This window comes from Electrona antarctica (assembly GCF_951216825.1).
Source record: "Electrona antarctica genome assembly, chromosome: 7".
In the NCBI taxonomy this organism is placed as follows: domain Eukaryota; kingdom Metazoa; phylum Chordata; class Actinopteri; order Myctophiformes; family Myctophidae; genus Electrona; species Electrona antarctica.
In genome coordinates, this window is record NC_136812.1 from 28,437,951 (window position 1) to 28,454,878 (window position 16,928).

Consider the following 16,928-nt stretch of genomic DNA (forward strand, 5'->3'; position numbering starts at 1 on the left):
CCGTTGTGGATCACATTCGCTTCCAAAGAAACCTAATTATGAAGTGTGCTTTTCACACATTTTGTGCCCAAGGCACAGCGAAGTGCAAGTCAACGTCTCATGACACATTTTCTAAGCGTAAAAAATGTGCCTCTGTATTGGGAAACAAATGCACACAAAGTAAGTACTGAATTAATACTGTAACTTTGTATAGTTGTATACAGTATTACAATAATGTAATTACACAATCCTCACGGCACACTACTCAGTTTAGTGCGTGCGTGTGTGTTTATGCGAGTACCTGTAGATTTTGCGATGATACAGATCGCACCAGAACATTTTGTTGGTGGAAACGTCTACATCCAGGGCGACAGCGTTCTTCAGTGTGGGGACCACCTGTGTGTATTCACTCTTGAGCAGGTCTATACGGCGGATCTCATGTCGGTTGGTGAACATCAGGTATGGGCTCTTTCCTAAGGAACAAGGGAAGCCATGTTACCCTTACTGTAATACACTTTAGATTGGAATCAACCTTGTTTTTCTTGTTGGTACTTTGCTGTGGAGAGTGCACACTGTAAAAGTCCAAGAGTGTTCTTTTTTTAAGTGTGTTATAAAAGTAAAGCTCACACACACACACACACACACACACACACACACACACACACACACACACACACACACACACACACACACACACACACACACACACACACACACACACACACACACACACACACACACACACACACACACCCTAGGGCAGGGGTGCCCACACTTTTTTGACTTGAGGTCTACTTTTAAAATTGCCAGCTCAAGGTGATCTACCAACCAAAAGATAATTATCCCTTTGCTTAAAATACTCAAAATATGTACCTATATGGCGAATAAATAAATAACATTAAGGCATTAGGACTTTCAAAATCTAGGTTTCAAAATCAATTCTATTTATTTATCTTTTCAGTTTCCCCGCATTGCAAAGAAGAGACTTAATTTCGGACTTTTTCTGATTTTCTGACTTGATCTGGCCTGTTAACATTTTCATAGACCTGGTTGCTTGTTTCTCTCTCAGTCACGAAATGTGGCAACCGTCAAAGCTAGTCCTAGTTTGTTTTGGTTGTGATGCATGGATGATGGCATCATGATGCTACCGCACAGACCACACAGGGACTACCGTGGAGGCGCGGACCCCCACGCAGACTATCGCGGACCCCCACGGAGGTCGGCGCGGACCCCCGCGATAGTCTTTTTTTCTTTTTTCATGGCAAGGCCAAGCGGTCTACCTGCGCAGCGCTTGCGATCGACTGGTCGACCGCGATCGACGTAATGGGCACCCCTGCCCTAGGGGGAGGAGACCCCGGGGCAGACCAAGGCGCAGTTGGAGGAAACACATCGACTCACTGGCCTTGGAACGTCTCGGAATCCCCCAGGAGGAAGTCACTAATGTTGCTCTGGAGAGGGAAGTCTGGAGCACTCTGGTGGAGCTGTTGCCCCCGCGACCCGACTACGGATAAGCGGTTGAAGATGGATGGATGGATGGATGGATGTGTTTCTCAACAATATAGTCTTTTCATTATTTGCCTGCCACTGATCTCTTGAGATTTCTGTTCTGTTAAGAAAAAACATACATTTACCACTTCAGCCCTATACAGTACAATTTGTCATTTGAAATTAGCTGAACAAGCTCACAATCCATTGTGATCTTGTAGATCTATAGCTATTTTCAAAAGCTTTTATGCCTTTTAAAATGTAAAGCTTGTGAAACAGGCCATTCTGCATAATGAGTACTTTCTACTTTTGGTAATTAAAGTACATGTTGATACTTTGATACAATACTTCTGTACTTTTACTTAAGTAAATTCTGAATTCCAGACTTTTACTTTTAACAGAGTATTTCTATGTTGCTGGCGTTTTTGAGTACTTATTCCACCACTGTCCAGACCCCGCTTTAAGAACCACTGTACTAGAGGCCTTTCCTGGTTGAGTCATGGCCTGCGAGCAGAGGTCATTTCACAGCTGCCGTTGCATTCTAGCGCTCCTCTGGGATGCTGCTGCCGTTCCAAATGTTGTAAAAAGAATAGTGGCTGTTGGCTGCTGGGCTGGCCGCCCAACAGTGTAGAAAGAGCAGCTTGTTGTACGGTGCCATTGGTACGCTGACATTATTTGTGTAGCGAGCTCATAATTTTATGTTTGTTAACTGGCAGGTCCTACAGACACCTGGCTCTGTTATCATTTATGTTCTCACAGCATGCATTATTGATGAGGTGAACTTGAATTAGGCATTCAGTGCGTGCGTGCTCTCTCCCTCTGTGTGTGTGTGTGTGTGTGTGTGTGTGTGTGTGTGTGTGTGTGTGTGTGTGTGTGTGTGTGTGTGTGTGTGTGTGTGTGTGTGTGTGTGTGTGTGTGTGTGCGTGCATGCGTGCGTGCGTGCGTGCGTGCGTGCGTGCGTGCGTGCGTGCGTGTGTGTGCGTGGGTGTACAGTACATGCGAGCACGCGCGTGTGTAATGAAGTGTACTGCACAGGTATATAAAACATGCCAAACACTAGCTAGAGATGACATGTAGGTCTATTTTTGGTGCTACCGCCGCCAGTCAAAACTGTGTTTGTGGGTTGTTCTCTGTTGAAAATGTGTGCAAGTACGTGGCACATTTTTCATCACAGCGAGGGGGACATGACTCGTGCATTTGCATAATTGTCACACAGAGTATGGAAGGTCGCCGGTCGACTATGGCTCCATCTCACGCACGCACACACATCACACAAAAGCATGTGCATGCATACAGACAGGTACGTGGATATAAATACCAGCGTGTATGTACATGTCTGACACTGACACATGCAGTACACTGACTCTCCCTGCACAGCAGACAGCAGGTGCACATCATGATGTGTGTGAAACTAAACACATTAAGCTTTGCATTGCTTTGCATTAAGCTTTGCATTTAGCTTTGTATCGTAAACCTCTATTATGGCATGGCCTCATTGCCTCATGGCTGACACACATACTTTGTATTTATGTACTTGTGAGGACATCAAAATCGTATGATGACACATTTATAAATGACCTTTATGCCTGAAGGTCTATTACCGAAAGCTAAAAAATAATCCGATTTTGCACAGTTTTGAGTGTGCCGAGGCTGCCTATTATTGTTAATTTGGTTTCCTTTTGGCTCCAGCACCTAACCCAAGCCTACTGGCAGATGAGCGGTGTTTTTTCCCACTATAAATGACCTATATACAATTGCCACTTTACACCCTAACCCTAAAGCCAGAATTATACTATACTGAAAATAGCAATTTCAAGCTACAAGCTCAGAAGTCATCGCAGCACGACTCAGTAAGTATTAATCAGCATAACTTTCCAACCCTAAACCCAAATCCTAAATGACTAACACTAACCCCAACATGAATCTTTCCCCAATCGTTTAGGAATATTACAATATTTACAGTGTTTCTCAAATTCCGCACGCGCAAGCGCACACGCGCACACGCACGCACACGCACACACACACACACACACACACACACACACACACACACACACACACACACACACACACACACACACACACACACACACACACACACACCTAATAGATGTATTCAGGCATGCTACACCATGTGCTACTGCACAGGGGGAAAATGTGATATTTTCTACTAATTGTACAAATACAAACACTTTCCTCTCATTACTGGTCTTATGCCCAAACTCAATTTTCAACTGCTGCTCAGAGGAACATGGGCAGAGAAAGACAGGGAGGGTGGGAGAAAAAGAGACAAATAGCAAATCTTCAAGCTCACAACGTGACGCTATGCGGTGCGTTGCCTACTTGTAGATCGGCTGATTTTGGCAAAGAGATTTGAGGAAAAAGGAGAGGACCAAACCCCTGGGCAACCGTGGTCGGCGAAGTATATAGGAACAAAAACAGATTGAATAATAAAGTGTAGTATTATCCCCCCTCCAGCTCTTTCTCTGCTCTGTTAAAGTCGCTTAACAAGAACACTGGCTCTCAGATACATCTTAATCTGCACCACAGACTCAGGCCTGCTCTCCCCTGTCAGCCAATTAAGATAAAGCTTTGAAAGGATAAGTTGTGTTGTCAGATAGAACAGAAGCATCGATTGGATGCACACCACAGCATCCGCCGCCAGTATTGTTATGCAGACTAGTAAAACAAATGTAAAAAATAAATGAATAAATAAAATCATTGGTATACTACTCGCGAACACGGGGAGATGGGAAGAAAAAATATGAATTCACGAATAATATGAGAGCTGATGTTGATGCTTATCGATGCGCAGTGTAATGGATGGATGTCTGTGCCATTGTTATTATGATGAGGTGCCGTGTGGAAGTAAATATGTGTCTACGGTCTACGCTGTCGCTAACGCTAGTGATGCCAAGCAATCTATGTTACGTGATAATGAGAGATGGCACGGCAGCTACGACTGTCTCTAAACCTTTCTGTGAACTACACAAATTAACATCAAAATGTCAAAGTCGATACCACACACTCCCCATAATTTGCTGGGTGTCATGGACAAGATACATGGAGAACAACAGACAGAGACAGAGAGACAGAGATAAGGATAAGGAGAGAGGGGGAGGGCAAGAGAGAGAGAGAGGGAGAGAGAGAGAGAGAGAGAGAGAGAGAGAGAGAGAGAGAGAGAGAGAGAGAGAGAGAGATATGACCAGAAAGGAGTTTTTTAATTCATAAATAAAGTAATTTGCATATCATACATCTATCCGGTTGAAACACTGCAAAGAAACAAAGAATGGTGTGCGGGCCTACCTCCTTCCGTGACTACCTTCAAGAATGACATTCTACATGGCGGTGGCAATTGAGGACAAATGTCAGCTCTCAATTGTAGCATGAGTCAAAGTAGGAGAGACCAATTAAGACACAGAGCTTAAGGAGAGTATATGGTTAGGGCATGTAGGCCTACTACTGTAGTCTGGCTGTACTATTTTCTCAGCAGTATCCTTGCTCGCCTTCATGCAAGTGTCACTAAAACTGTAATCGCTCAAGAGCGATTTAGAGCTCCACAGCTGAATCTGTCGGCAACTCCAAATAGAGTTTGTTGTTAGCAGGAATGAAAATCACCGGAAGAGGAGGCCTGAAGGAGATCTTTTCTCTACACGTGGACCCCAGAGGCAAATTCATTTTTTTCAGATTGCTAAAATTGTGACTAAAATAATGATTTTATGATACATTATGCTACTTGGTTACTGCCTCTGTTTTACACAGCCACACAGCACACATACGTCAGGTTTCAGGGAAGTAATGGCCTGAATATACTGTAAACAATAAACATAATTAGTGTAGCGTAAGCCTTTATTCAAGGGGCTGGGTGGGTTATTATGTGCTCTGGCATAATAATAACAACACCAAACAGCAGCTTAAAGCAATGAACGGAATACGACTCCAACCTGGGACTACGCTTTTAATTAGTATTGCAGGCATAATGATCAAATGCCAGTCTGAACTTAATCTGCTGATACAGTACAATCCACAGAGGTATTAGGACCAGAAATGTATAGGAAGAGTGTCTGAAGCACTCAGATTTCCACTAAACTTTTTCTCTCGCTCCAAAGGTCACAGAAGTTTGGGCAATTATCGTATTTCGGCGGCTGCTAACAAGTAGCGAACTTGAGCTGGGAAGGCAGAAATAATGGAGCCAAATACGGCCTGGCATGTGGCTTGGGGCTGCGTAGAAGTGCAACGCGATGGTGTTGTGTTTTCAGTGCTCTCTGCACATGACTGGGCGCTTCCGGCTAAACAAACGGCTGCAGTTTTGTAGCATGGCCCGCAAGACACACTTAATGACCCTGTCACTTCAGCTGACACATCGCATTGCATTGCATGACAGAGCATGGCAGTCAGGGTGCCCAATCCAGCTGGAAATGTGTGCATGACTGTTGAAGCAACGCTGTAGTGTGACTGCAATGTGCATCTGTGCGTCTAAAAAGTGGAGTGTTTGCCATGTGACTGAGTGTGTTTGCCTGATGATATACAGTAAGAATGTTCTGTGGGTTAGCAGACAAGCGTAGCTTCATTTAATCCACATTACCTCAGCCTCACAAAGCAAACGCCTCTATTTTTACAGTCCTGAAGCCATCCTGTGCCTCAGAGTAATTACGCCACAGCATAAACAACAATAATAATAATATTCCACCTCGCTTCTCTTTCTTTATCGTGCTCTATCTCTCTCTATGTCCGATGCACACTGAGCTGAAGTCAACAACATGTACACAGAGCTCCTCCCTATTACTTGGATGGGCAGAGGGTTAGGGCCGATTCATACTCCTATTTTAGAGCCGAATAAAAGTCGGTTCGGCTCTGTAGATCCTACAATGTGACGTCATTTGAGGTTCGGGGGGGGGGCGGGTACCGTCCTAAAGTCGGCTCTTCGGTGCTGCTGAAAATTTCTGACGAGCCGAAATCATTTCGGCACTACAGCGCCGAAACAGCGGTAAAATAGGAGTATGAATCGGCCCTAACTCTGACAGTGCGTCCATCCAACACCCCACCACAGCCCTCTCAGCCTCTTCCATCCTATCCCACTCTAATAAATGCCTCGGCTTCTGACAAGGACTATTTGCTCTGTCTAGCGGTAATAAAGATTCACACAGCGAGATGTGAGGCAATGAATGAATATTTTTTTTTATGCCACTTAAGTTGAGAGCGGGGGAACGTTCCCTGCTTTAAGCTCTCTCATTACCACACCAGTTTTCTCCATAATGACTTCACCTAAGACACCGATTTTTTTTTTTTGGGTGTGTATCAATTGGTTAGGAGTCCTTTACTACATAGCTCAATTGGGGTTCCATTCCCACTAGGGACATGTCGTAAGGCATGTGATGACAAGTGCATCAACGTGCACTTTTGTACCCTCCAACAGTGCATTGACTGTGCAACATCTTATACTTGAATATTTTATTCAGGTATTACGATACTTTAGTCTACGTGCTAGTTTGCTGTCTACGTGCATGCTACTGTATATCATTGTCACAGATGAAGGAAACTGAATAATAAAATACAACTGCATTCGGGTTCTTCCAAAACGCTTCAGACCTCACTTCAGACAGGGGACTTGATGTCTCATTCATGCCGTGGCACGCAACTTGCCACGGCAAGTATTTACCATGGGGCCTTAGAGTGTGCAGAACCTCACTGTGTCCCAAAGTGACTTGACGCTTCTGAGGAGATAGGGGGGAGAGATAGGGAGGAGGGCCGACTGCTAACTTTTTCATTACACAGGACTCCAGAAAAAGATGGCAAATATTTATCTTTGCACAGATTGCTTTGCAAGACCTGAATGCAAAGCTTTCCCCGGTTCCCACAGGGTGGGAATGGGGTACGATATAACCCAGTAGCCAGGCATGCTACTATAATGTAGATTGGTGAACATATGAATGTGCGTGCGACTGTGTGCGTGCGTGCGTGCGTGCGTGCGTGCGTGCGTGCGATTGGGGGAGGGGGGATTTCAGACATGTGTGATTTTTCTTGAGTGGGTGCACTACAGTATGCAAGTGATAAATTGCTCACCCACAGCCTTGCAGGCCTTGGAGACGGGGTCCATTTCATAGCCTTCATAGCATTCACACTTATGGTCTCCTTTGTAGTTGATGCAGATCTGACTGCAGGTGTCGGGGTTCTCACACTCATCTATGTCTGCATGGGGAAAGGAAAGATAGCACAAGGTCACAATGATTAACAGAAATACTACAGCGCTAGAGCCAATACTGTATATAGGCCATTATTTGACCTTTAGGACAACATTGGTATCAGCAGTTTGACAGACAATTTTTAACCACTTTCAACCTATTTTGGCCAAGTCACTATAAGTCCTGACGTCACTCCTACTACCCCTGGGGTCACGGAAGTATTTTTTCTATTGAAAATACCATAGGGAAAGCTTAGATCATGTAATATAAGAACTTTGTCTGTCTGTCCGTCCGTCCGTCCGTCCGTCCGTCCGTCCGTCCGTCCGTCAGTCCGTCCGTCTTCCCTGCCACAGCAGCAGTAATCACAAATGTTATACCTCCACAAGTCTTTTTGTCCACAAGTTTGTAACCGGACGGACATTCACACTCAAAACCTATCCGCCGATCCTTGCAGATGTGTGAGCAGCCACCGTTGTTTTCTGCACATTCGTTAAGGCCTGCAGATAAAGACAGAGAGAGAGAGAGAGAGAGATAGAGAGAGAGAGAGGTGGAGATAACAGAAGAATATGGAAGAAGGATTGAGTACTGGTGCAGGAACACCACCAGGCTACTGGACGGAACAATGTAGTCTGGACACGAAGGTTGCGCATCTGTGTCACACACTGAAAATATCAGCTCTACAAACTCATAACACACGACACCACACTGCTGAATACTGACACACAAGTATAAATCAGGCAAATAGTCTGAGACAAAGCATCTGTGTCTTTGTGAACATGTTGATTTCACTGTGTGCGTGCGTGCGTGCGTGCGTGCGTGCGTGCGTGCGTGCGTGCGTGCGTGCGTGCGTGCGTGCGTGTGTGTGTGTGTGTGTGTGAACCTTGGGGATAGTCTTGCTATTCCTACTTCAAGTCCATCCATTATCCCATGAGGAGACTGTGTCAGGTGCCACTCATAATGTGTTCTGTCCTTTCCTCTCTCCTCTCCATTCGGTCCTATTTTTTTTATTGCGTTAGCATAAAGCACCATTTCCCTCTTCCTATCCCCTGTCTTTTCTCTTTATCCTCAGTCTGTTTCCATTCCTCCATGTATCTAACTGTCTCTCAGCTACCCCGAGGGGGTGGGGGTGGAGACGGCGGTGCAGGAAGCTTAAGTTGGCACTTCATTACCGGTTTACATTAAAGATTTAAAAAGGTTAGGCCACAGGTACTACTACGAAAGAGACTGCCAGACGGAGTGAGAGAGTGGCACTGGGGAAAGAGATGGATGTTAAGAAGATGACTTCTTCTTAGAGAGAGAGAGAGAGAGAGAGAGAGAGAGAGAGAGAGAGAGAGAGAGAGAGAGATGACCAGAAAGGAGGTTTTTAATTTGCACTTAGTGCATTACAATGCACACCTGTTTGGAGACGATTAATCCTCTATACATCTATCCGAGTGAAACATTGCCTCTCTAAATTACCTCTAAAACAACATTTCAGAGTGAGAGGAAATTCTTACGTTGATTTACAGTCAATGCTTTGGCGTGGCACTATGTTCAAGAATGACATTCTACTTGATGGTGGCAATTGAGGACAAATGTCAGCTCTCAATTGTAGCATAATGGCATAGTTGGAGATAGAAGTCTTTCTAAAGAGCATCCATATCATGGTGCACTGTTAACCTTTACTGGATGGCTACAGGGCCGTGTGATTAGAGTTGACTCAACTCAACAGAAATGCTACCCATTTTCCCATGAGAACTATGCCTTATTTATAAAACATTGCACGGTGGTGTCGCACGGAATACCTGATCTACTAGCCAATCTATACAAACTCATGATGCGCAGCAATGCGATCAGCTGTTTTTAACACATGACACCGGCGTGCAACAACGTGTAAGTCAGGCTTTAATAGCCCTGAGGCTGAGGTTGAAGATCATTTAATAGCCCTGAGGCTGAGGTTGAAGATCATTCCATGTAACTGTAATGCTGGGACATAAGTGTGACAATTACACGGTACTAGATAAGGCAATTCCACAAGACTAATAGTCTGTGTGGTGATATTGCAGTAACGAGCAGTGGACTTCAGTTAGCTACTGTGTCAGTAATAGTCTGTGTGGTGATATTGCAGTAACGAGCAGTGGACTTCGTCAGTTAGCTACTGTGTCAGTAATAGTCTGTGTGGTGATATTGCAGTAACGAGCAGTGGACTTCGTCAGTTAGCTACTGTGTCAGTAATAGTCTGTGTGGTGATATTGCAGTAACGAGCAGTGGGCGTCAGTTAGCTACTGTGTCAGTAATAGTCTGTGTGGTGATATTGCAGTAACGAGCAGTGGACGTCAGTTAGCTACTGTGTCAGTAAGGAGCAGTGGACGTCAGTTAGCTACTGTGTCAGTAAGGAGCAGTGGACGTCAGTTAGCTACTGTGTCAGTAAGGAGCAGTGGACGTCAGTTAGCTACTGTGTCAGTAAGGAGCAGTGGACGTCAGTTAGCTACTGTGTCAGTAACGAGCAGTGGACGTCAGTTAGCTACTGTGTCAGTGACGAGCAGTGGACGTCAGTTAGCTACTGTGTCAGTAACGAGCAGTGGACGTCAGTTAGCTACTGTGTCAGTAAGGAGCAGTGGACGTCAGTTAGCTACTGTGTCAGTAACGAGCAGTGGACGTCAGTTAGCTACTGTGTCAGTAAGGAGCAGTGGACGTCAGTTAGCTACTGTGTCAGTAACGAGCAGTGGACGTCAGTTAGCTACTGTGTCAGTAAGGAGCAGTGGACGTCAGTTAGCTACTGTGTCAGTAAGGAGCAGTGGACGTCAGTTAGCTACTGTGTCAGTAAGGAGCAGTGGACGTCAGTTAGCTACTGTGTCAGTAAGGAGCAGTGGACGTCAGTTAGCTACTGTGTCAGTAAGGAGCAGTGGACGTCAGTTAGCTACTGTGTCAGTAAGGAGCAGTGGACGTCAGTTAGCTACTGTGTCAGTAAGGAGCAGTGGATGTCAGTTAGCTACTGTGTCAGTAAGGAGCAGTGGACGTCAGTTAGCTACTGTGTCAGTAAGGAGCAGTGGACGTCAGTTAGCTACTGTGTCAGTAAGGAGCAGTGGACGTCAGTTAGCTACTGTGTCAGTCATTTCATTGACAGATGGTTCTCCTGCCACTGAAGTGATGTCACATTACTTGTGCCCGACTAAAAGTGTGTTGAGCACCCTTCTCATCATTGACTGATTGCGGCTGGAGGGCATTTCTTGCGACATCCGTGACTGAACCACTAAGCAAGTAGTAATTATCTCTGGTGTGCTTTGTGGGTTCAGTAGTCCAGTCATGTTTAACTGGCAGGTAATACACTTCAGGACCGAGTCGACGCCTTGCTTTGATCACAACGAGACAGTTGTCCTCGAGGGCCGACCGCCTGCATTTCAAGTAGTTGTCGAAATCTGAGACTATACTTCGTGAGAGTGCATGTGTCTGTGTGGGGGTCGGCTGTAATATTTCCGGTGAGTTTATGCATGTACTGTATGCAGTCTAAAGACGTAAGGAGTGCGTGCAGTGTGTGTGTGTGTGTGTGTGTGTGTGTGTGTGTGTGTGTGTGTGTGTGTGTGTATGTGGGTGCAGCTTTTGGAACTTTTGCAACTCCTGTGGCGGTGGCTGTGTGTCAGGATATCACGTCAAAATGTGCTCAGCGACGCAGTCTACTACCGGTGACCACGCTGCCTGACGGCCCCTCCCGTGAACAGCTGCCGGGAGGAGAGGCAGTGGACCCGATGACTTCCCTGCGGTGTGTCGGTCCGCCATCGGGGCAACGGTGTGTGGACTTCCAGGCCCATGAGAGCGGCTGTGGAGTGTGGAGAGACCGGGAGAGACCCGGTGAGTCGGCAACTTCCCTACAGCATATACGTCCGCTGTCGGAGCAGACGCGGAGGACCGGCGGTGTGAGACTGCTGGCTCCGTTCTCTCTGTTGGTCCAGCCTGGGACATGTCCACAGACAGTTGTGGGAGCGTTTCGAACTCTCGACAGCTTGGAGTATCCAGAGGATGAGGCGAGGTGTTGTACTGTCCCTGTTGTACTGTCTATGCCACCATATGAGACTACGCCTAGTCCTGAGCACCGTCGTGTGAACGGATATGGCTATTAGAGACGCTGCTGAGTGACATTCTTGCTGTATCATGATTCCAAGACACGTGTCATAGGCTTGTGATTGTAACATAAATGCACCCATAATGTTTGTGTCCTTGTGCATTTTCCTTTGTGCGAGCATAAATAAATTCTTAAAATGTGTGTGTGTGTGTGTGTGTGTGTGTGTGTGTGTGTGTGTGTGTGTGTGTGTGTGTCAATGAGAGAGAGAGAGAGAGAGAGAGAGAGAGAGAGAGAGAGAGAGAGAGAGAGAGAAAGAGAGAGAGAGAGAGAGACAGTGACATGTGACAGAGAGATTGATCCTCTTACCACACTCCTTCATGGGTTCATCAGACCAGTCCCTGCAGTCTTTGACGTTGTCACACACCTTGCTGATGTCAATACACTCCCCGTTCTTACAGCGGAACTTTCTGCTACCGTCGCATTTTGTGGCTGTGAATTATGGAAGGACAATAATACAACTAGGTTAACTGGTTTATGATAATGATATTAATGCTAAACATTCATGCAATGTTCTATCGAGTATCGACAGTCATAGAACATGGGTTTCTTTGATGTGAAGTTGCATGCAGGTGGACACATTAACCTATTCCAAGCAATTCCTCTCAGGAGTGAGACAGCTGAAATGCACCTAAGGGCAGTGTACTCAGTCTACACACTGAAATGTGGGACAGATGGCAGCCAGTCTTGGCTGCAGTGGACCCCTCTACTGAGCTTCAAAGTACCTTATTGAACAGTATACAGTATGTGAAAATTCAAAAAAAATAAAATCTGTTTAAGTCTGTTTGTACAGTAGCCTATATTGTGCTACCTGCTATATTTCTATGTTATGTTTAAAAAAAAGAAATTGGTGGTTCTATACATACTGTATGCAACTGACCAAATATGAAATGTAAGAACCTCAACAAAAACAGTTATGTGGAACAGTCTCAATTCCAATTTATACAAATCCAGTCTGGTCTATTTTTACACTGTTACGGGTCAAATGAACATTGAGGCTATCACTGTGCAGCAGCTCAGTCTCTCAGCCTGTTGTGGTACTGTACTGTACTGTACTGTACTGTACTGTACTGTACTGTACTCTACTGTACTGTACTGTACTGTACTGTACTGTACTGTACTGTACTGTACGCATGCTGGCAGCCAGGCAAGGAACTCATGTTAACTACAACTCCACTGTGGATGCATTACGGACACTGCTCTGGCATGGACTGATACAGGCGCAGACACCCACACCTTCTAACACACATCAGGCACTGTGAAACAGATTGCCCCCCCAAGTACTCAGAACCACATGATACAGTACATACATACAGGCATACATACACATTCTCTCTGCCTGTAAGCTTTGTATCTCGAAGACAAATGTATGCATGCGAACAGTGTGGTATTGATTTGCGAAGAAAGAAACACAAGTAAAGCATACAGTCAGCATGGTTGAGAAGAGAAAGGGACGGGCATTTTCAAGGAAAAAATAAATGTGTTTAAAAAAGAAAAGTCATCTGGAACTAGTAGGAAGTTAGGAATAAAGAACTGAATCCCATAAACAATAAAGAAAGAAAGCAAGTGGGTGAAAGAGATAGAGATCTATGTTTAGAATTATAACAAGAAGGAGAACAGAAAGGTAAAACTTTATTTTCTCCCATCATGAACATGTTGAGTATTTATAACTGGTCATTCAGTGTCATTTGGGAACTATATCACTGTTCAATGACAAGTTGACTTGCTGACAGGTGCCACCCCAGCCCATAGGAGTACGCACAGAGACAAATATAATTCACATTAAATCGTGACACCAATAAATAAGAACTTAAAGTATACTACGTTAGTTCAAATGATCCAAGCCAAAAAAAAATCAATTGATTGAACATAAAAATAAACATGCTCTGAAACTGCATGTGGCCCAAACATCTGACCACTTAAGTGGTCAGATGGTTGGGCCATGAACGCTTTCAAGATTTTAAAGTTGGCCCAGAAATGGTTGAAAACCACTGATGTAGAATGTGATTCTTTGATGCGGTGCCAAGCAAAAGCATTATGTTGTTGTTATCCAAATCCATGTATCATTAATAACACTAGGAATAGTATAGACACTAAATATGTCTTACTGTTGACACAGCCAGCTTCATCACTGTAGTCAGGACAGTCATGGACTTTGTTACACTGTTTGGTGCCGTGGATACAGGAGCCATCTCCACACTGGAACTCATCAGGACGACATGTCAGCAGGGCTGGAGGACACATGCACACACGCACACGCACACACACACACACACACACACACACACACACACACACACACACACACACACACACACACACACACACACACACACACACACACAAGATGATGAGTAGCTGGTACTTGAGTGGATCACACCACTGTAGGTTCCAGTATACAACTGTGACATGTCAGGCAGATTTGGTTGCTTATTTACAGTAAGCTCACCTCATTCCACTATACTGCTCCTCTTGCTGTCACATACTGTACAATTGCACTTTGCATGTCAATAACAAGTATAATATTTACACCTGTATTCACATAGGTTTTTCCGATGTATACTGTACAGGAGTTATCTCAATGCAGAGAACAATGTATTATATGTCTACATAACCGGCAAGGGGCATGAATTTGCAATGGTACAAAAGCAATACGTTGACATACAGGTACAGACTTGACAAGTGAACAATAAAAGTAATTTCATTTCTTGTCTAGGACAGAGGTACAGTTACAGTCTCTAAAAACAGATAACAGCTGACATGGAGTCAAATAAAATATAAAAACATGCCAACCTAGCCTTCTTTCTGTGCAATACTGTAAGCTGTATTATCTCATCACTACCAGAACACATCCTATGCTGCCAAATATAATCATAATTATGCAGGGTGCAAGAGCCTATAACTACAGTATACTATATCACAACCATATGAGGAGGTTGATACCTGAGCACCAGTACAATTGTCAGTATTAACCACTTAAACCCCATATACTTTGTTTAATGGAGTCTCCCAGGGCTCTATAATAGGTCTATAATAGGCCAAGAAGAGAGCTTGTAGATCTGCTGTTTGCACCAAATGTTCGAATTCCCCCCAGAACAGGGACACCATGGTTCATGTGGGGCTAATTTATCCATTTGTAACTCTAGACACGATTCATACTTTGTCACGCATTGGAAATAGCACGACACTATGCGACGGAGCATGCATTAGACTTAGAGTGTACAAAGATCTATTTTGTTACATTTTTGTCTAAATCAACACAATTAAAGGATTTTTCCTGACTAGTATGATTATACTATCAAACTGTTACAATAACTAAATCTGGAGAATTACTCGGCAGTAAAGTTGCAGGGTTCAAACACACACATGGATGTGGACCCGCATGCCCTCCCTGGCAGACATATACCAGATGCATGAGGAGAGCGACTGGCATCATTGAAGATGCCTACCACCCCTCTCAGGCTCTCACAGCCTGAACTCCCTTATGTCGTCTGGAAAACGCTAGAGGAGAATCAGTGCCAAGACGGAAAGGATGAGGAGCAGTTTCTTTCCCCAGGCAATCAGACTTTTGAACTCCAGTCTCCCTAGTAGATAGGACATGAACCCGGGGAGGGATTCCTATGTAAGAGAAGAGATGACATGAACTCTATGTTCAGTTTTTAATGGGTTTTTTTAATCTGGCTATATGCTTTTTTATGAATTCCTGTAATTTTTAGGACTTAGGTTAGGGTTTTGCATTTGATATTTTTATTCTTGTATGAGTCTGTACTGTCTTTTTAACTAGGAGAAAAAATAATTTGTTTTTATTTTCTGCTGCTTGCGGTTGGAAAAAACAAATTAAAGCAATATTGAATCTTGAATACACAGTTGCACGCAAGTATAATCTCTGAGACAGGATCACAGGTTAAATTTGCAGAAAAGGATGTGGAGTGATGTGTTAAATGAATGGATGTTTGCACGTGCATGTGTGTGTGTGTGTGTGTGTGTGTGTGTGTGTGTGTGTGTGTGTGTGTGTGTGTGTTATTGGGTGTATTTCAATCTGTGATCAGGCCCACAAGGAGTTCATTCCAATCCAACAGTAATCATTCACACACAACTCTCGACTGCACAAAAAAGAAAACGCTCCACTGGAAATGAAAAGCAGTCAGGTATTCATTCACTGTGCAAGACAACACACAGATACATGTGGATGGATGTTTGCGAGTAATGGATGGATGTTTGTGAGTATGTGTGTGTGTGTGTGTGTGTGTGTGTGTGTGTGTGTGTGTGTGTGTGTGTGTGTGTGTGTGTGTGTGTGTGTGTGTGTGTGTGTGTGTGTGTGTGTGTGCTCCAGACAGCATATATGTTCGCTCCAGTGTATCTCTGTGTACTGCAGCTCCATCCATGTGTGTGTGTGTACAGTATGTGTTCGGTGTCTGTGTTTGTGTCTGGTGCTTGGTCTAACAGTCAGGGGGGAGTTTATTCAAGTCATTCATCTTTTTAACTGGCGTTTTAATTATTCATGTGTTGCATCTTAGAGTTGCTCTGCCGAGGAATGGAAGGCAGACATGATCAACAACTCTGGGGACCAAAAGAATACAAGACATACCATCACAGACTGTATCGGAAACCATTGCACAAGATACAATACACACATACATGTACTGCACGCACGCACGCACGCACGCACGCACGCACGCACGCACGCACGCACGCACGCACGCACGCACGCACGCACACACACACACACACACACACACACACACTCCGGCTGCATAACATGCCAATGCCAGCTCGCTTAGTCTGGAATTCCTCTCGCACTCAAACACAAATCCACACAGACGCTCTAATGGTGAAATCAGCAGCGAGAAGAAGACATAATCCCGAGCCATCGTACAAAATGCTGATTGTATCTGCCAAACGATTGGGATCTGAAGCTCAGCTAATTATGATAAATCCCCTGGATGAATAACAATAATAACATGTTACCATCTGCAGCCGTGTGGGTAAAACGGGAAGGGGGAGGGTGGACATTTCTTGAGGGGGGGACTGAGAAGCGAGAGATGGACTATTTCTCATTTACATTAACCCCCTCATCACCCCACTTGTCTCAGCATATCTGCGAACAAACTCCGGCTTATTGAGACAGATGCCTCAAATGAGATATTACAATGATAACTGCTGATGTGTGTGCGTGCGCGAGTGGC

The 16,928-nt window shown here is 44.6% G+C and overlaps 1 protein-coding gene across 1 annotated transcript in view; it reads right to left on the reverse strand.

Annotated features, from left to right (window-relative positions):
• lrp8 (low density lipoprotein receptor-related protein 8, apolipoprotein e receptor) overlaps window positions 1-16,928 on the reverse strand; it is a gene marked incomplete at both ends in the record, with an annotated part of 197,538 nt that overhangs the window by 31,916 nt on the left and 148,694 nt on the right. The window contains 5 exons of the mRNA XM_079505451.1: window positions 281-452; window positions 7,528-7,653; window positions 8,024-8,143; window positions 12,052-12,174; window positions 13,851-13,973. Of these exons, the coding sequence (XP_079361577.1) occupies window positions 281-452; window positions 7,528-7,653; window positions 8,024-8,143; window positions 12,052-12,174; window positions 13,851-13,973 (664 nt within the window). The remainder of the gene's footprint in view (window positions 1-280; window positions 453-7,527; window positions 7,654-8,023; window positions 8,144-12,051; window positions 12,175-13,850; window positions 13,974-16,928) is intronic.